The sequence below is a fragment of the Haliotis rubra genome, unplaced genomic scaffold, assembly GCF_003918875.1.
Source record: "Haliotis rubra isolate DU_JTF1 unplaced genomic scaffold, ASM391887v1 Scf113, whole genome shotgun sequence".
Classification (NCBI taxonomy): domain Eukaryota; kingdom Metazoa; phylum Mollusca; class Gastropoda; order Lepetellida; family Haliotidae; genus Haliotis; species Haliotis rubra.
The window spans coordinates 939,198-960,621 of record NW_025765037.1 but is presented as its reverse complement, the minus strand read 5'-3'; the positions used below and the strand labels follow the sequence as shown (position 1 = coordinate 960,621).

The following is a 21,424-nucleotide window of genomic DNA, read 5'->3' as shown; positions in this document are numbered from 1 at the left end:
GCACTTGAATATGCATGTAAACAAAATTGAATGGTCTGCGGTTTAAGGGAGTATAGTTTTACGCCACTTTTAGCAATGTTCCAGCAATATCACGGCGGGGGACACCATAAATGGGCTTCACACATTCTACCCATGTGGGGAATCGAACCCGGGTCTTCGGCGTGACGAGCGAACGCTTTATCCACAAGGCTACCCAACTGCCCCTGCCGTTTCAAGGCAGGAATTGATCTGATGGTATATAATTCACTGAGGGGTTTATTGTCTCAGGACCTCCCGGTCGATCCCAGTGTCACCGATTTTGCGTAAATTTGGACCATGCATTAACGTATTGTGGTGATATAACTAAAGTATTTGCCTAAGTGGCGTTAATTCTCTCGGTTCAGTTAAAAAGCAAAAAAAATATCTGTCGGCATTACGACATGGAAATTGGCATCATACACTGTAACCACGTTGGTAATAGTACAACCAGCGTTGGAAATAATCGCCGGCCAGGAGGCCCAGCGCCGGTTGTTATTCTATCGGGCCGGCAGTTTCATTTATCTGCATGCCCTTGTGACCTTCAGTAAATTATCTGTCTTTTTTTCAACTCGAATCTTTCCCTTGTTTTTGTTTTCTTTACTAACGTTCGGGAATCACCCATGATCCATCATGTTACGATAACTTACAGTTTCACTTCCTGGTATTTCAGGAGTGTCATAGGAGCGTCGACACCAGTCTTTAACAAATACAAACGTGTCTCTGCGTCATAGACTTTGCTAACTGATTTGTAGAAACAGTGTGAAACCGTGTACAGTGTAGTCTATTTTGTTTTTATTGGTTTGACTTTAACAGATTTCATTCAGGGCCTGTAGATTTTAAAGCCTGCTGGCGGCAGCAGGCCCTGTTGGCCAACTGACAAATTAAAGTATTGTAAACACTGAGTACAAGCCACGCCAGAGCAAGCTACCCAATTGCAGACTTTCTTTGAACTTACAAAAGTGTCGAACCCAGAAGACGCCTGCATTTCCACACAGTACACGTCCTCGCCAAGGTACGGTGGAGCTGGCAGGAATCGCGCCGAAAACCTTACAAGGTTACGTCGACATGGGCAATTCTGGACACCCAGGGCTCGACTCCGCGCTCTGAACAATGATCTAGACGGAAGATTGTCCCGGTACCATTGAACACAGAGACGTGCTGGGCTCACGTTCACTATTTCCCCGACTTTAAACAGCCAAACTCCCGTTTGTTCTGCAGAATCAAATATCATTACAATCAAATGTCATTACAATCAAATGTCATTTACAAATGTACAAGGACAAATACAAATGGGAAAGTTAATGTCTAAGATATGTTAACTTGTAGGAGCTAGCGTAAGAGGTGATTGAGGGGATCAGCCTGGCAGCTTCGCAGACTTGACTGATACATGACTCGATTATTTACAGACAGCCTTCATATAGCTGGAATGCTGCTGAGTGCGACGTTAAACGGCAAACAAAACAAAAATAGCGTGTGTGTGTGTGTGTGTGTGTGTGTGTGTGTGTGTTGGAAGGTACGGTGGAACAGCCGTCATCGTTGGTTCTAAAGAATGAGCCACGGTACCATATCAGTTACCGAGGTATCGAACGGAATGAGTGGCCTCAATGAAACTTCCCTTTGATGCTATCTCTTAGTGTATCCACCATGAATATCTACCTGGGGAAAATATACATACCTAGGGAAAGTCTACATACCTCTACATACCTAGGGAAAGTCTACATGCCTAGGGATAGTCAACATACCTAGGGAAAGTCAACATACCTAGGGAAAGTCAACATACCTAGGGAGTGTCTACATACCTAGGGAAAGTGTACATACCTAGGGAAAGTCTACACATCTAGGGAAAGTCTGCATACCTAGGGAAAGTCTACATACCTAGGGAAAGTGTACATCCATTGGGAAAGTCTACATACATAGGGAAAGTCTGCATACCTAGGGAAAGTCTACCTACTAGGGAAAGCCTACATACATAGGAAAAGTCTACATACATAGGGAAAGTCTACCTCCTAGGGAAAGCCTACATACATAGGGAAAGTCTACTTACCTAGGGATAGTCAACATACCTAGGGAAAGTCTACATACCTAGGGAAAGTCTACATAACTCTATATACCTAGGACAAGTCTACATACCTCAACATACCTAGGGACAGTCTACATACCTCTACATACCCAGGGACAGTCTACATACCCAGGGAAAGTTTACATACCTCTACATACCCAGGGAAAGTTTACATACCTCTACACACCCAAGGAAAGTCTACATACCTCTACATACCCAGGGAAAGTCTACATACCCAGGGAAAGTCTACATACCTCTACATACCCAGGGAAAGCCTATATACCTCTACATACCTAGGGAAACTCTACATACCTAGGGAAAGTCCACTTAACTCTATATACTCAGGACAAAACTTAGTCTACATACTTCTACATACCCAGGGAAAGTCTACATACCTCTACATACCCAGGGAAAGTCTACATGCCCCAACATACCCAGGGAAAGCCTATATACCTCTACATACCCAGGGAAACTCTACATACCTAGGGAAAGTCCACTTAACTCTATATATTTAGGACAAAACTTAGTCTACATACCTCTACATACATAAGGAAAGTCTACATACCTAGAGAGTTGCCAACAACTTCGCTCATGACTGGTTTCACAAATTGCGCCACTTCATCGGCACCAATGGCTGCAGGTTCTTTCCTAGAGTATTGAAGGTCGCTGAATTGGTCAGCGCCTTTATACCCATGGACGGCCAGCTGACGGAATTCCTCGGAGGCTTGAATGTCGCTGTAGAAATACATGATGTAGGATTCCTGACCGTCTGTGAACATCACCATCTGAAAGGTGTTGCGCTGAAACATACAATGATTATGGTGTATGGGAAGTGAAATGAGTTTTTATTTCGGGTTATGTAGCGACGAATGTCGGTGTTAGTAGTGCAAGTCAGGATATCTGCAAGTACAATATACTAACGTCATTTGTTATGAAACCAATGGGATCGAAACATCGACCTTGGGATTGGGAAATATACACCAGGTTCTACTTCACTGGACTAATCTCTTTGGTTCCTTTGTTATGGCAAACGAAGGGGATCGAAACATCGACCTTGGCATTGGGAAATATACAGCAGGTTCTACTTCACTGGACTAATCTCTTTGGGTCCTTTGCTATGCCGACAAAGGGGCTCGAAACATCGACCTTGGCTTTGGGAAATATACAGCAGGTTCTTCATCACACCAATATATTGTATATGGGTGTGGCAAACATGCCTACGGTATTGTCATGTTGACATATTTGAACATTAGTCATAACGCGAGTCTTGCTATCCTCTTCTAAATACTGTTACCGTCGCTGAAGTACGTAAACCTCTCAAAACACAATGTCATATTAATCATACTTATTGATATTGAAAAATACGGAATTATTATTTACGTTCGAAATTGAGGCTGTGGCGCTATAAGCTGTGAATTCGGGAACGTTGTACCACGTGATCACGGACGCCCATGAGGCCCTGAAACTGCTACTTGATGTTCTGGCTCTGACTTCCGCTGAGGCTCTGTCCAACACTTCATCAGCTGACGGAGAGACAGAACGGCATCAATCGACTCGCACCAAAGATAGTGGGTTAGATCATTATCTGTAGATTCTCATTAGTAAACACTCTTCCCATAATCAACAGATATCTGACTCTATCATAAGAATGTTAAAAAATTATCATATGTTTTGTTTCTTGAGAAGTATAACCAAAGAATCATTAGAATGGATTGTGACATGAATATCTTTTTTATATCATGAATGTGACGGAGCGCATATTCTGTCAAAGCCAGTCTGTTGACGAAGAAATCTGCTGAAGTGCATAATACCGTCGTCATACTTTCGAAAGACAAATCAGTAAAGTCTGCTTATAAATAACAGACAAAAGGTAATTATTAAGCTAAAAAATCGAGTTTTGCGCTAATAATTTCTATAAGGATCTGCCACTCACCACCCTCCCCGCCAGCAAAGTAAATGTGGTAGAAGACGTCTCCACCGAATCTGATGTCGAAGTCATCACAGTAAATGCACACATACTTGACCTCTGCTTGTCCCATACTGCTTAGGATGTAGGGATTGTACTGCTGACCAAAGCTCACCCCACCATTGTCTCCAACCTAGCAAAGAAAAACGAGTTTCTCATTTATTAAGCATCAAGGTTTCCATTTGGAAGAAAAGGACCTACCATTTACCACTTTCTGTCTTGCAATTTTAAATTGGAAACATTCATGGAGACTCCCAACTTGGTATTCTGAAGGAGGTTTCTACTTCTAGGTCCCGAACCACAAGGCGTTCGTAACCTTACGACCTTTCGTAACTCTATAGTTTATCATAGCCTTACGAATGTCGTAGCGCTACAAAAGTTTTATGGATCGGGGCCCAGGTGCAATTCAAAAAACGTCACCTTCGAGTCTTTTAATCTTGGTGTATACTCACTTGTGACATATCAATGTTGATAAGCTGTATCAAGATGCGACATACATATAACTGACTGACTGACTGACTGAGTATGGTTTTCCGCCGCTTTTAGCAATATTCCAGCAACATCACGGCGGGGGATACCAGAAATGGGCTTCACTCATTGTACCCATGTGGGGATTCGAACCCGGGTCTTCGGCGTGACGAGCCAACGCTTTAACCACTAGACTACCCCACCGCCCCACATACATATACCAACACAGAAAACTGGGACTCACTTAAACATACAATTCGTTTAAAACATAACATTTTATCCCCGATATTATTATGATTATGATAGAAGCAAGTATTGCCGTTCCCACTGTCTCCAACTACCAAGTCGATTCATTTACAACGTTAACGAGTTTTCAGCGAGTGAGTATAGTTTTACGCCGCGTGTAGAATAGTACGACAAGTTTACGGCGAGTAACACTATAAGTGGGTTTCACACATTGTATCCCCGTAGGAACTGAACCCGGACCTATGGCATGATGAGCTAACGCTTTAAAAATCCACACCCACTGTATGTAATACAAATGAACTTAAAGCCAATAGCTGACTTCGTGAGTTTAGTTTTACGCCGCTTTTAGCAATATCCCAGCAATATCACGGCAGGGGATGCGACAAATTGGCTTCACACATTGTACCCATGTGGGCAATCGAACTCTGGTCTTTGGCGTGTCGAGCGAACGCTTTAACCACTACGCTACCCCCTCAAACCCAGTAGAAGTTAAGTTATGCTCACATAAAACGTCTCTTCAGTACCGTCGAAGAATGGGAAGCCATCCTCTATGGACAATTCTCCACTGAATACATCCCATCTTGTGTGCCGTAGTCTGTTATCAACCATCGAAAACCCGAATGGGAAAAGTCCTGCAGGGATGAGAACAAACAAAATAGTCAAGTTATACATGTTTTACTTTCCTTGCATAGAACTGTATTTCAAGAAATACATTTATAGATGTTTGTATCTCAATAATATGTCCCACACTGCATTAGGCGAAAAGATATAAAACGTTAATAGACTTTTATTCTTCTTTCTTCTCACTTTAATCGGTTAGGAAGCCTTCATAGTGAAATGATATTGTAATACAATATGGACGTTTGTATCTTATCAAAAGTGAATGAGTACAGTTTTACGCCGTTTTAGCAATATCCCAATATAACTACGGCGGTGGACACGAGAAATGGTCTTCACACACTGTACCTGTGTCTTATCTAGACATAGTTACAGGTAAACTATATCAATTTAACATAAAGGTGACTAACCAGTGAATTATGATCTACGGTCAATGTATAGAAAATAGCCTTACCACTAGAAGAGTCAGTTGACGCTGAAATAGAAAAGTAATTGTTTCTTGATGTTGCATTCATTATTTTATAATACTATGAACTGAAACAGTTAAAACATTGGAATTTCAATTTGGACCATCAGAAACAAAAAATATAATAGTTACTTATTTACACACATAACCTTTCTTAGTTTAAATAAACAATATGTTAACTTCCACGGTTACACGTTGCGAACATTTCTTATCAGTTTACAAAAAGAAATGTGTATACTTACGAGCTCTGTATTATGAAAAAGAAAAGAAAAATAGAGGTTATTTCAGTAAACATAATATTTAAAATGAAAATGAATATTTTCTTCGGTCACTTCCTCAGGAATGTGTTTATTTTTATTTTATTTTATTTTTTTCATGAATAAATAAAGTGTTTATTGCTTACTGCTTTTGTCACGAAGGATACTGACTACTGAATTAAATCATTTATATCTTTGCATTTTACACTTTGCACAAGTAATATCGTCATTGTGTGACCTACCCACATTCTCCATTGTTGCAAGGGCGATCAGCAGGGCACAGTAAGCATATAGCATTTGCTGAAAAAATATTAATCCATTTCAGAAATCTTTCTTTAAAACGAAATATTTATTAGCTGCATTTCATTTGAATAATAACTGACATTAGCAGTTTAAGTTCGGGAGTAATACTAGGCAAAAAAACAACATTTCTATAATCTGAAGAATATCAGCTGAAAGGTGTGTCAATTTACAATTCCGGAACATCAGAATAATGAGAATCATTATATAATATTGCTGATACCAGGTATGCAGTTATTCACTTAGATAACACTCACTTTCAACGTTAGCAGAGTTCTGGACTGTAGGGTTCTCAACGATGTTGAAGCCGCTAAACAGTCCAAGACGTCGCAGCAACATCAAGACGTAGGCCAGGCCAGTTCTGTCAGTTGCTCCACTGAACGTGACTGAGAAGCGGTACACGGTCAGACCACTGGCTTCTCTGCAATGCCGGAAGCAGATTATACATACCAAACTCACTTTTTTCGTTTCGCGTATTCTGTGATCCACTTTTTGTTTAATTTCTTCTATTTTCATCAATTAACAGAAAAAGAAAACACGGAAATACCTGCTTTCTATTATTTCCTACTGTTGTGTTAGTTTTGTTCTATTAAGCCATGTATATCATACCGTAAAATTTCAAATAAATATCAGTTTTTTTTGTTTTGCCGCAATATTCCACCCGTATCACAACTTCCTGTAATTAACCCTGTCTGGAATCTATGGAATCGGTGATCCCTAAAAGAGTATTTGTAATGTCCATAATTGGCGTCAGGAAACAAATGACGTGCATTGGTTTAATATAGTATGAGTGCTTGGTTTAACATAAGCACGATACCCGTGCTCAAGATATTGTTGTTTGTTGTCTGACGCTGCACTCAGCAATAATCCAGCTATATGGAGGCGGTCTGTAAATAATCGAGTCTGGACGAGACAATCCAGTGATCAATGACATGAGCATCGGTCCACGCAGCTGGGATACGATGACATGTGTCAACCAAGTCAGGAAGCCTGACTACCCGATCTCGTTATTCGATTCTTACGGCAAGCTATGGGCTGGTGAAGACAAATTTAACCCGGTCCCATGCTGAAGTGTTTCACTGAAGTGTAGAATGCGTTAGACGCATATTATTTCCAGCTTTTGTCCCAACAGCTGGTACGACTGATATACTGTTATAAGCAGTATTTTTAAACCAACTCACTCACTTTTTAGTTTCGTTACTTACGATATAGTGTTGACTGTGGTGGAATCCACGCTGAGGTCATTATTTGTAAACTCGGTCTGCAGCTACAAATAAAGAATGACATGGTGCTGAATGTATGTATGCATATTGAAACACATGTTATTTCGGAAACGGGGCGTAGGGGTAGCCTAGTTGTTAAAGCTTCCCTCGTCATGCCGAAGTCCTCGGTTCGATTCCTCACATGGGTACAAAGTGTGAACACCCGTGAAGGTCCGGGTTAGAATTGATCTTCAGTAACCCATTCTTGTCGTAAGAGGCGACTTTCGGGATCGGGTGGTCTGGCTCGCTGACTTGGTTGACACATGTCATCGTATCGCAATTGCGCAGATCGATACTAATGCTGTTGATCCCTGGATTGTCTGATCCAGACTCGATTATTTACAGACCGCCGCCATATAGCTGGAATATTGCTGAGTGCGGCGTAAAAGTAAACTCACTCAGAACAATCTTGATTTGATAGTGCTTAACGACAACGAGGTACTTACCTGGCTCTGTACGGCAGCTGTTCGACTGGCTTGGTTGGCGCTAGCAGCAGTAAACTCTTCATCGATTGTAATGGTAGCTTCAACTGTGAAAGGAAATATAAACAGATTTTACAAGGATTAAGAGATTGTCGTCAGCATGACTGCTGTTCAGAACTTTGTAAATCAAGTACCTCTGTATGTATTGTGAATTCAAATCACTGGATTGTCTGGTCCAGACTCGATTATTTACAGACCGCCGCCATATAGCTGGAATATTGCTGAGCGCGGCGTAAAACTCAACTCACTCACCCACAGCTTGCAGTTGACGTTATATATATGTACATTCAGGGTTCGTGAATATTGACGAATTTTATGTTTATTAAGGATTGGGGACAGCCATTGATTCTAAATATTTTTTATGAGACAAAGTGATGTTCTTCATCATAATTCGATAATGTATTAAAGAGAGGAGACCACTTGATATTGATTTGAAAATATACATGTGTTTTAGTTGAAAAACCTTGACGTGAATAAATTCAGTATAGCGTCTGATATTTACGTGATTAAAAGCCGGTAGGATAAGTATGGAATCTGAAAGTATGGTTTTGGCTGACGTTACCGTAAATGGAGCAAGCAAATAAGGAACCGAACTGAACTTTGCGTGGATAAGTCCCTAAGATGTCTTAAACACCGTTTATAGCTAGTTTCAATCCCAGCTTCGCCCTGATGATAAGCTCTGGTTCGAAATTGATGTTCGTGCTATCAACCACCCGGATATGAACATGTTGGTAAGATGCATTTCGACTGTAGATTATTGTTACGTATACTTCAAATAAATTACTCACTCTCTGTTCACCAACTAGGTACATGTGTATCATATGTCAGTTCGACCAAGCATCTACAACGCGTACCTGAACCCGAGTCGCCAGATCCTGCTTGGCGCTTGTCACGAGATAGAACCTCAGTTTCGGTTTCCAGTAGGAAGTCGTCGACTTCAACTAACACTTGTGTGTCGTGGGTGTTGTGAGTCGTTAGCGACGGGGAAGGCGCATCTGTCACACCCATCCAGAAGTTCGTCTCTCTTTGACGGGCAGTTCTAGACGTATTCTTCTTGACAGGGACGAGGTAGTCGTCCTCCAGAAGATCATCAAGGTCATTCTTTTTTTCTGAAGAAATTGAAAAAAAAAAATCATATTTTTTCAGAGGAACTGGTTTTGATTGTTAAGTAGCTTAGTGTTTGGCTGCTAGGTAGTTTAGTGTTTACGTTTGCCCTTACTCACTCACTCATTCACTCATTCACTCATTGCGTGTATTGTCCACAAATCAACCTAACAATACCAGTTCACTTCAACAAAACGAGCTCAGATCTACGTACTGTTTCCATTTATCCGGTGCTACGGACGCAGTCACATTGTGTATTGGGCCAGTAGGTTTAGTTTTAAGCTTTAAGCAATATTCCAGCAATATCACCGGGGAGGAGGAAGAGACATCAGAAATGGATTTCATTCTTCGTAACCATATTGGGAATCGAACCCTTTACCCACTAGGCTACCCCATTACCCTGGATTTTTTAACCTGGTCACGCAGTTTCATCACCTAGAATTAGATCATACAATTCCTAAACAGATCGTAAACGAAGTTACTTACCCATGTGGACCACAGGGTTCGTCGCGGTGACCAGCACCATGAAAGCATTGACGACCACAGCGGTGAAGACGAAGGACGTACCTGGAACCAAAACAATAGTTATCACTGTACGTACCGCATTCACAGAGGCTAACTTGGTGGTAGCAGGTGCATATCATTTACATTAAATCTGTAAAGATTCTCATGCTGTTGATCACTCGATTGTCTGGTCCAGACTCGACTAATTACAGACCGCCGCCATATAGCTGGAATGTTGCCGAGTGCGGCGTAAAACTGAACTCTCTCTCTCTCTCTCTCTCTCTCTCTCTCTCTCTCTCTCTCTCTCTCTCTCTCTCTCTCTCTCTCTCTCTCTCTCTCTCTCTCTCTCTCTCTCTCTCTCTCTCTCTCTCTCACACACACACACACACACACACACACACACACAAATCTCAAGCATAGAACATGTGTTATGATTGAAATGGTAACTATCGCGCCGAGCGTCTGGGTTCGATTCTTAACACAGGAACCCCAACATCCCACCCCACCCCACCATATTTACCTAAGAAGGGTATCAAAGTACATCTAAAGTTTTACTCCCAGACCAAATGTAGAGATAGCATCAAAATCAGGTAATATGATACACCTGGCTTATCACCCACACTTCATATCTTGACCATGTTGAACACCAGTGCTTGTCACCGTCCATTAAACCATGCAGTTAATACTCATGCAGTTGGTCTATGAACATGTGGACACTGCTTCAACAGTGGGGTACACCTTGCTTGTTTTTAGTAACCTGATACATCCTGTGGCTAGTTCCATTTCAACAAGAATTTATGGAGGGTGGGTGGTGTCATACTTATTACTGGGTAATACTTTTACTGCTGCTGAGAGATCCTAAAAGAGAGGCACTTTCTAGCATTTGACCAAGGACTAGTTTATAGGTTATGCTGGTGTTATTGGTGGGAATGGTATCTGGTGTATGGTATCAATGCGAATTCATAATAGGTTAAGGATAAAGAAAAACCTCGTCATTCCGGTTCCTGTTTATTGGGAAACGGGTATTTCTGATGCTATTGGAGAAGTCTATGTCTAGTTAAGAAGCGTTTTAATGTATATTTGTTTAGACAATCCAAAACTTCACTCATCTAGAAAATGTCATTGAGAACCGCACTGACCGGATAAATGGGGTTTGGTGCATATCATGGCGTTTTTGGTTCAAGGGTCTATTTTAAATTATCTGTACTCATCACTTGTAAAATGAGCAGAGCAGGGATATTTTAATACATTATGCATTTAGTAATTTCACATCATATTATGTCAATGTTGATTAAAGGCACATTTGAGTTGTCGAGACCAAACAAAACGTAATGGAACAAGCGGACTGACAATACTAGAATATCTGCTAGGATAATACACATGAACAGTAAATCAACTTGTCATTAACGAATATCGAATTTATTGAGTTCAATTAACGATTCAGAACTCGAATCCTTGAGGGATTTCATGGTCCGTTTCAAAAGTGATCTCAGCACTGCGATAATCATCGGTCTATGTTGAAGTATGGCAGTATAAAAGTAGTGTAGATCTCAGCACTGCGATTATCATCGGTCTATGTTGAAGTATGGCAGTATAAAAGTAGTGAGATCTCAGCACTGCGATTATCATCGGTCTATGTTGAAGTATGGCAGTATAAAAGTAGTGAGATCTCAGCACTGCGATTATCATCGGTCTATGTTGATGAAAGTAGTGATCTCGGTACCGCGCAGGTCCATGCAAAGTAGGCAGTATAAAGGAGATCTCAGCACTGCGATTATCATCGGTCTATGTTGAAGTATGGCAGTATAAAAGTAGTGAGATCTCAGCACTGCGATTATCATCGGTCTATGTTGAAGTATGGCAGTATAAAAGTAGTGAGATCTCAGCACTGCGATTATCATCGGTCTATGTTGAAGTATGGCAGTATAAAAGTAGTGAGATCTCAGTACCACGATTATCATCGGTCTATGTTGAAGTATGGGATGGCGATCTCAGTATAAAAGTAGTGAGATCACCGTACTGCGATTATCATCGGTCTATGTTGAAGTATGGCAGTATAAAAGTAGTGAGATCTCAGCACTGCGATTATCATCGGTCTATGTTGAAGTATGGCAGTATAAAAGTAGTGAGATCTCAGCACTGCGATTATCATCGGTCTATGTTGAAGTATGGCAGTATAAAAGTAGTGAGATCTCAGCACTGCGATTATCATCGGTTTATGCTGAAGTATGGCAGTATAAAAGTAGTGAGATCTCAGCACTGCGATTATCATCGGTCTATGTTGAAGTATGGCAGTATGAAAGTAGTGAGATCTCAGCACTGCGATTATCATCGGTCTATGTTGAAGTATGGCAGTATGAAAGTAGTGATCTCAGTACTGCGATTATCATCGGTCTATGTTGAAGTATGGCAGTATAAAAGTAGTGAGATCTCAGCACTGCGATTATCATAGGTCTATGTTGAAGTATGGCAGTATAAAAGTAGTGAGATCTCAGCACTGCGATTATCATAGGCCTATGTTGAAGTATGGCAGTATAAAAGTAGTGAGATCACCGTAGTGCTCAGCCTGACGATTACGAGTGCTGACGGACCCAGAAACATAACGGGAGGAGAATCGGGATTCGAACCCATGATCGCAGGCTTCTGGCGTGTCGACGGCACGCACCTCTGCATGGGTCAGTCGTGTCCACTACTCTTCAGGAGGAAATAACGAAGCAACGGGGCCACGAAAAGGAGACATGGATAACGAAATGGGCGAGATTGTATGCCGCGCATCACCAGTCCCCAATGGTGAATGTTAAGGTGGAGTGGTATTGACGTCTACTCAGCTAGATACGGGTTGTGATTATCTACATGTGTACTTGTGCATCAGCTTGAAGTCTGTTATGCGAAACACTATAAGCAACACGAGTCAGGGTCATCTTGTCCTAGGTATTTGCATATTAGTAAGAAGAGGGAAAGATGAACAAGTAGAAGAAGAAGAGAAGTGAACTACGAAGCGATACAAAAAGAAGCAATTTAGATGAGGGAAAAATTAGATGATGCTTAGAAGACGAGGTTGAAAAGGACGATGTTGAAGAAGAGGGTGAAGAAGAGTAGGTTGAAGAGGAAGATGTTGGAGAAGAAGAGAGTGAAGAAGAAGATGTTGAAGAGGAAGATGTTGAAAAAGAAGAATGTGACGATGAAAGAAGATGAGGAGAGTTGATAAGAACGGATTAGGTCCATAGCATTTAATGCCATTGGCCAGTGGACGAATGGTTACACAATGTATATCACATATTCGTAATTCTATTCAGTGGCCTGGAATTCCACTCAAATATGTGGAACCCGGCATGGGTACCACAGTTACTAATTATAATGGATTATCTAAATGTGACCACAACACCGAGAACATTTCTGTGAATGAACATACGTCACTTTGAACGCTATATGGAGAAAAAGATGAAACGAATTGACGAGGGAAGGCCACAAGGCGCATCGAAGGTAACATGATCCTGCGGACTAGTTTCACACGATATTACAGTAAATTACACCATAGTGAAACTGGGGTTTTGTTGGATGGAGTTTTACGCATGGGCAACTTCTAGTCGGCTTCACCAGCGCAATGCGAGCGGCGATTGTTCTCTTAGCGTAACGCGATCGATAGCTATGCCTTACCGGACTGATTGTAGATAGAACTTGTCTCACCTATCATCTTATAACCCTGTCACCAAGAGCCATTCTGGTTACGGGGAACTGACTAGGAATAATGACAGGTAGCCACGCGGATCTGGGTTGAATAAACTGGGTTGTGTTACTCTTCTAACAGAGGGTTTAAGTTTATCATCACCCCCATAAGGTAGTACCTAGATGTTGTTGCGCTGGGAATACATTACCTTCGTTGTTGCCTCAGCGTTCAAAGGAAAATCGCAAAATCTCTGTTTTGACATTGGACTCTTATAAAGTAAAACCTCGTTTACTAGAACTCCATTAATATGACATTTTGTTAACGACAATGCAATAAATGTTCATCACATGTATATTATCCTAAAAGCTGTTCTAGTGTCGTCTTCACGCGTTTTCTATAGACCCTACGACTCGATTACGTCTTTAATCATAAGTGACAATATTTTTGTAACGTGTGAACTTAACAAATGCAAATAATCCAGTTTCTTTTTAAAATGAGGAGTTTATCAACTTGTCCCAGGTGGTCTTTCCTCACTTAAAGCATATTTTACACGAATGTGACAGTGAATTTCATAATAGATGCACATTAATATCACAATAATGCCATAGCATTTCCAATCAAATTGTTCGGAATTTTCCTGTTGAGTGTCTCTCAATAATGTAATACAAGATTTTACATTAAGTGTAAAACGTCATTGAAAAAGAAAACCCAGCCCTGACCATTCTAAGAAACAAGTGCCATTTGGTGTAAAGGAAAACAGCTGTGAAAATATGATGCATTGATTACAGAAAGCCAGTGACAACACCGGGTGTTCACGATCAGGGTAAGCATGTGTAAAACCTGAAGTCTGGTTCACTGGTACACCGACAGTGTACCGATCAATGACCACAACCCCGACCCGATCAATGGTTTCACGCTTGATATAAACAGTCTCAACCCTGTAGTTATAACCAATATCGCGTAATATTAACAGTCTCAACCCTGTAGTTATAACCAATATCGCGTGATATTAACAGTCTCAACCCTGTAGTTATAACCAATATCGCGTAATATTAACAGTCTCAACCCTGTAGTTATAACCAATATCGCGTGATATTAACAGTCTCAACCCTGTAGTTATAACCAATATCGCGTGATATTAACAGTCTCAACCCTGTAGTTATAACCAATATCGCGTGATATTAACAGTCTCAACCCTGTAGTTATAACCAATATCGCGTGATATTAACAGTCTCAACCCTGTAGTTATAACCAATATCGCGTGATATTAACAGTCTCAACCCTGTAGTTATAACCAATATCGCGTGATATTAACAGTCTCAACCCTGTAGTTATAACCAATATCGCGTGATAAAAACACGTTATAGGGAACTGTACTTTAGCGTGAATATTGAAATGTCATATACTTCACATCTGACACAGACAGTTGTAAATGTCTCACATACTACCTAATGCAGCAACAGTTTGCTTAAGTTAGTACAAGGTATTTCAAAGACTCCGCGCCAAATATTTCAACATGTACCGCACACTTGCTATTGTGTTCCAGCTTGTCTAAGAACATAAACTGACGTTCAAAAGATGTACACACCTGATTCTTTGGTAAAATATTTTCTTGAAAACAGCATTAATATTTAAAAAGTGTTTTGATTCTGCCTTGTCACAAACATTGTACAAGTGCTTCCAAAACACCACAGATATTGTACCCAATTACAACATTGCCAGCAAAATATTTATGGTTTTATTGGGAATAGTCCCAAAACAACAGGTGTGTGCTTTGTTATGCACGTCAGTATATATAACCGTATGTCTCTATTGAAATCATACTTGGTGGTTACAGCCAATCTCGCATGGCAAAAACAGGAGAAACTGGATAGGGAACCTGTAGACCTCTCCTGGCAACACCTGCCATTAAGACAATCTAGCTTGTCTAAGAACATACCTAACGCTATATCCCCATACGTGCTTGCAGCTGACTAGCAATACCATTGTAGTTTCAAACGCAGACTACTGTAGTAAGTGGGAAATATTTCATAAGACGTTTTAGTAAATGTGATGAAGATATATTATCAGATCAAAAAAGTGATTGTATCTGAAACAATCACTTTCGGTGTATGCACCGTATGTACGATACATCAGCCTGCATTCCAAACTGTTGTTACTGGAATCTAAGTTTATGCGAGTTCATATAAAAATGTAATATCGTCTAAAACGTAAAAGGTAAATTGGAGAATACCCAAAGAAAGACAAATATTTACCTCGCATCTTGAAAGTATTTCTGTGAACGAAATGTAAGTCTCCTTCAATAGTAATCCTTTCCGCAACGAAACTATCTGGTTGCTCGTCGGAGGATATTGAGACCAGCTCACCTCCAAGAAAGTTCGGGTATGAAACAAGCCCCCCAAACTTGAAGTAAAATACCCCAAAGTGTAATTATCGATAGGCGGGCCTTCGACAACAAAACAGATCCTCGGAAAATATAACCCCGTGCTATTGGTTGAGTTCGCTCTGTTAGTGACGAGAGTCAGTCATTTGTATTGAATTCAGTGGGCGTGACGTTCCTCACGCCCGTGTTGTATCCATCAATGATGTTATGCTTGTTATGATTGGCCCTCGTCGACAGGAGAAGTAGCACAAATAATAAAATACATGTGGGTTGAAGTGTCAGTTGGGTTTCACAATTGCTAGTCTTGAAAGTTTCATTTTCAGTGAAACATTTATGGAAGTGAGGAGCTTAACCAATTCTGCATTACAACATTGTGATGGGTTTTAATCTTTCTCTAAAAAAAATTAAGGTGATGTACGTCATAACAGTGTTATCTTCACTGGGTAATGTGCGTATCATATGTTAGCCTATTAAAGTATACTGGACAAAATAAGTTAAGGATATTGGTATTTTTATGATTGATATTTTATCAGTGTAACAATGAATAAATAGATCATTATTCATAATTTCAAAATTACATATATCCCTAACTATTTTTGTCCAGTATATATTGTCAGCGTTTTACTTAGAAAGGTAAAATATGTTGGTATTTGTATTTGCATGTGACGGGTGCCACCGGTCGGGCAGGATACCATCTTCTTCTCCCGACCACCAGGTACCATCACTGTTTCATGTGACATCATTAACACATGCTCATGCTAAAGTCGTACTTTCGTCTCTGCTTTTACCAGAGATTTCTTACTTATAAGCTTATATACTTTAATTAACATACCTTGATGCCCGAATAAGCTTGACGTTACTTTCATCGCAAGATCCTATAAAAGCTTTTTATGAATCTAGTCATTCTAGAAACGTAATAATTATGGCAATTATGTAAGATGTTCAGTGGCGCCTAACCAATATACTTAAGTGCCCTTTGCCAGTTTGCTTTACTGACGGGTGGTTTATTGCAAATTTTATAGCTTCGATCAAACGAAGTGGTTCTTATTAAACATAAATAGTTTCATTTTCTTAAAAGTATATAGTACGTCACCTAATGTGTATCGGTTACTGATAAACAGACAACGAGATTGCAGAGTAGATATTGTACAATCTGTCTCTGTAGACTAGTCGTGAGCTTCGATTTTAAGATAAAACTAAAGACTGCCCGAGTAACGTTTGGAAATGTGGGATGAAGTCAAATAGGTATGGGGGAGGGAGGGGAGACAGCGAGTGAGATACAGGGCGAATTTTGACCTATACTTGTATATGCATAGTATTACCATTTTTCATCATTACTCTTTTTGCTGATAAAAACCAGACCCTCTCATGATTGCCAACACTTGGAATCAGAACAGGTTTATTCTGATTTATAAACATATGATGATAAAATCGCACTTGTATATTTGAAAATGATGTCTAGCAGATAGAAGGGTATGGCTGTGTGTGTCTGTGGCCTCTCTCCCTCTCTGTCTGTGTCTCCTCTCTCTCCCTCTCTCTCTCCCTCTCTCTCTCTCTCTCTCCTCCTCTCTCTCTCTCTCTCTCTCTCCCTCTCTCTGCCTCTCTCTCTCCCTCTCTCTCCTCTCTCTCTCCTCCCTCTCTCTCTCTTCCCTCTCTCTCTCTCTCTCCCTCCCTCTCTCTCTCTCTCTCCCTCTCTCTCTCTCTTCTACTTTACTTACAAGTGGAATGATAATATGGCTTCAGATCCCCCTTCCCCCCTCAGTAACTAATGCCCTTCATTACAGGATATGATTGATGGTGTTGTCTACAACCTTAATAAGAGTTTAGATATGTTTGTGAAAGCTGTTCTTTCCGCATCTGAATGTATGAAAAAATCCTTCAAACGTGGGTCAGTTGGTATTAATAGAGGATTTTATTATTCGATATATACAAAAAGCTAAGCAAGAAGCACGATAGCATTTGAGACCATTTAGAGGTCATAAATCATATGAAAGTAAGTATGCCTACTGCAAGATGAGAAACAAAATACACTAAACGCCAAAAGAATCGTTGCCCTCCTACCTTTATGAATTACTGAAAAACTATCAAAGGTATGTTAGAAGGTATTAGTTTACAAGAAAGCTTAACAACACAGCTTTAGGCAAATCACGAACAAAAACTCTCAAATGCATTCATATTTAGGTGAAATGCATATTTTTCAGAAGAGTTAAATTGTCCTGTATTCGTCCATGTCGAAATAAACCAATAACAGTGACTTTGAGGTCCAACAAAAAGGTTGAAATAAAAGTCTGCTTTGGGACAGTGATAAACCATTTAAAGTCACCTCTTTTCAACTATTAAAACAAGAAACAACTGTTGTAGAGTGTGTAAAATTGTAAAATTAAAACATTTTCTGCTCATTTGCACTAGTGAAAACAAGTAAAACGTGTCTTTGATATTGTGAAAAAATGTTTAGGAACATCTCAACTTTTCTTTGTTAACATTTTGGTTGCAAAGTAACATTTTTCAATTGTCTGTTAACACATAGCAATATCAATCGCCAAAACGCAGCAATATGCAAGCTGTATTTTCATCCATTTCACATGTAGAAAGATTGTATTGGGTATGAAGAGAGCCTAGAATGTATGATATGGATACACGAGTACGAGAAATAGGCCACGATTAACAACCGAAGAGAGAGAAAGAGCCATTGGGATGGTGCAGATGGGTTCGACATACAATGCTGTTGCCAACGCCTTCGGATGCCACAGTATCACGGTTATAAGACTGATTCAGGGCTTCAGACAGACTGGGATCACCGTAGACAGACCAAGAAGTGGACGTCCCCGCATCACAACGCCAGCTGAAGATAGGTGCCTCCGTCATTAAGGAAGGAGGTTAACGTTTCTTTCGGCGTTTAGTGTATATAAATGTTTGTCGAATATCAAAGTATGATTACCAGAATCGAAAAAGAAAGATTCTTATAGATACCGTTAATATTTCTTCTAGATTTTGGAAGGAGTTGGGGAATATTTCTGGCGGTGACAACAGAAGTTCTAACCTTCAGCTTAATAGTTCGGATCATTTTACGAATGTATTCAAAAGAATAGACTTACCGACCACTAATAATGATGCATCTGTCCAAGATGACAAACTACTTGATGATCTTATTGCATATATTCTTGAATCACCTATAACTGATTCAGAAATTCATATTGCAATTCAGCATTTAAAGAATGGTTAATCCACAGGAAATGATGAAATCATGGTTGAAATTTTAACGTGTTCAGAATCAGTCATTATCCCGTTTTTTGAGAAAATTATTCAACATGTTAATTAATGATGAAGAGAGCCTAGAATACAGTGGCCAAAGGCAATTATCATCCCTCTTCTTAAAAAGGGTAATGAAGACAATCCTTGCATTTGTAAAATTATACATGTATACTTAATGCAAGATTGACAAATTGGCAACTCTTAGATACAAATTTACAGAAACCCAGGCTGGTTTTAGAAACGGGTATTCAGCAGTAGATCACATTTTCACGCTATATACTATCATTCAAAACACTTTACTGAAGAAGAAAAAGAAGTTATATATCGCTTTTGTCGACTTCCGAAAGGCATTTGATTCGATCGACCGTAAAACACTATGGGGATGTCTTTTGGTTTAAGTGGAAAGATGCTTAGGGCACCGAAACGTATTTATAGCTCTGTTAAAGCCTGTGTAAAAAGTAATAACATTTTAACAGACTATTTTGAATGTTCTATAGGATTGCATTTTAAGTCCACTCCTCTTCTCGTTCTTTATAAATGAATTGACATTTAAAATAACACAACACGGAAGGGTTGGTGTGCAACTATTTCCAGATATACTAGAATCTTTATTGTTAATTATTTGCTGATGATGTGATTTTAGTTTCTGATGTTATATCGGGCCTGCAAAGACAGCCAGCAGTTCTAGAATCATATGCAGACACATAGGGATTGACAGTTAACCTAAAGAAAACTCAAACTGTTTTTAGAAGAGGTAGACCCTTAGCGAGAAATGAGAAATGGTTTTATAAAGGTCAACGTGTTTTAACAGATGATTCATATAGATATCTAGGTATTCCGTTGCATTTTTCTTGTAAAATCAATAAATGTATATCACGTTTATCATCTCGGGGTAAAAGGGTACTTCTAGAAGTGTTACAGCACTTATTTAAATTGAACAATGTCGACTATTCTGTAATGTTCAAAATATTTATACTCAAATTCAACCAATTCTCTTGTATGGTGCCGAAGTGTGGGGTAATAATAAATTGTATAAGATTTAAAATGTAATTTAACTGCCTGTAGTTTTTAAATGTAGGTCCTCAAACACCAAATGTAATTGTTTGTCGTGAATGTGGACGTTACCCACTGTACATAAATGCACAATGGCGTTCTATAAAATACTGGCTTAAACTTGAAAATATGCATCAACAAAGAATTAAAAAGAACCTTATCGTATGTTAATGTATTATGATAATTGTGGTTATGATAACCATATTTCATCTGTGCGTAATTTATTGTTTTTAGATTAATTGGTTGTTTGGTTATTTCAAGGTGTCGGTAATGAATTCCAGTTTCTTCAGATTTTAAAAAATGTTGCGTTGACATGTATATACAGACACGAAATGGTACAGTTGAAGGCACTTTAAGGTATAAGCTGTACAGACAATATAAACTCCTTTTAGAGCCAGAAAAATATTTAACTTTGTTAACAAAAAAACCCATAGAAATATTCTTACAAGAACCAGAGCCAGAATGTTAAAATTAAAGGTTAATGAGGGACGGTGTTTGGGAGATGATTTTTATCAATGTATTTTCCCTATATGTAATATAGGAATAGAAGATGAATTTCATTTTTATACTTATATGTGAATGTTATAATAATCTAAGAAACTGTTATTTACCACCGATGTACAACGACAATCCGTTTATCTATAAATGTCATCAATTGCTATCTTCTACATCAAATGAATTATAAAATAATCTTTGTAAATATTTATGATTGAGTTTTGAGCTAAGGCAGCTGCTGGTTGATGGAAAATATAGTTGTATTTCATCATGCCCTTGTGTTAAATTATACCTGTTTATATGTTTATATGCAATAATTATTTGTATGTTCGCATATGGGCCGAATGCCTTCATAAGAAATACTAGTAAAAGACTTGACTTGAGGTGTCTGTGTCTGTGTCTTGGTTTCTCGGTGTCTGTGTCTAGGTGTCTGTGTCTGTGTCTTGGTTTCTCGGTGTCTGTGTCTAGGTGTCGGTGTCGGTGTCTTGGTTTCTCGGTGTCTGTGTCTAGGTGTCGGTGTCTGTGTCTTGGTTTCTCGGTGTCTGTGTCTATGGTGTCTGTGTCTTGGTGTCTGTGTCTGTGTCTGTGTCTGAGTCTGAGTCTGAGTCTAGGTGTCTGTGTCTGTGTCTGTGTCTTGGTGTCTCGGTGTCTGTGTCTTGGTGACTGTGTCTGTGTCTGTGTCTGAGTCTCAGTCTCAGTTTCAGTCTAGATGTCTAGGTGTCTGTGTCTTGGTGACTGTGTCTGTGTCTGTGTCTGTGTCTGTGTCTTGGTTTCTCGGTGTCTGTGTCTAGGTGTCGGTGTCTGTGTCTTGGTGTCTCGGTGTC

At 39.7% G+C, this 21,424-nt stretch overlaps 1 protein-coding gene across 1 annotated transcript in view; it reads right to left on the bottom strand.

Moving 5' to 3' along the window:
• The window catches only part of LOC124291626, a 57,582-nt gene extending 41,763 nt beyond the window's left edge, over nt 1-15,819 (bottom strand). The window contains exons 1-14 of the mRNA XM_046728682.1: nt 15,673-15,819; nt 9,733-9,813; nt 8,997-9,251; nt 8,107-8,189; nt 7,604-7,665; nt 6,656-6,819; nt 6,341-6,398; nt 6,084-6,088; nt 5,830-5,850; nt 5,262-5,389; nt 4,011-4,176; nt 3,458-3,600; nt 2,643-2,877; nt 974-1,230 (exon numbers count right to left, since the gene is read on the bottom strand). Of these exons, the coding sequence (XP_046584638.1) occupies nt 974-1,230; nt 2,643-2,877; nt 3,458-3,600; nt 4,011-4,176; nt 5,262-5,389; nt 5,830-5,850; nt 6,084-6,088; nt 6,341-6,398; nt 6,656-6,819; nt 7,604-7,665; nt 8,107-8,189; nt 8,997-9,251; nt 9,733-9,813; nt 15,673-15,679 (1,665 nt within the window). The 5' untranslated portion in view covers nt 15,680-15,819. The remainder of the gene's footprint in view (nt 1-973; nt 1,231-2,642; nt 2,878-3,457; nt 3,601-4,010; nt 4,177-5,261; nt 5,390-5,829; nt 5,851-6,083; nt 6,089-6,340; nt 6,399-6,655; nt 6,820-7,603; nt 7,666-8,106; nt 8,190-8,996; nt 9,252-9,732; nt 9,814-15,672) is intronic.
• Between the last annotated feature and the right edge of the window lie 5,605 nt (nt 15,820-21,424).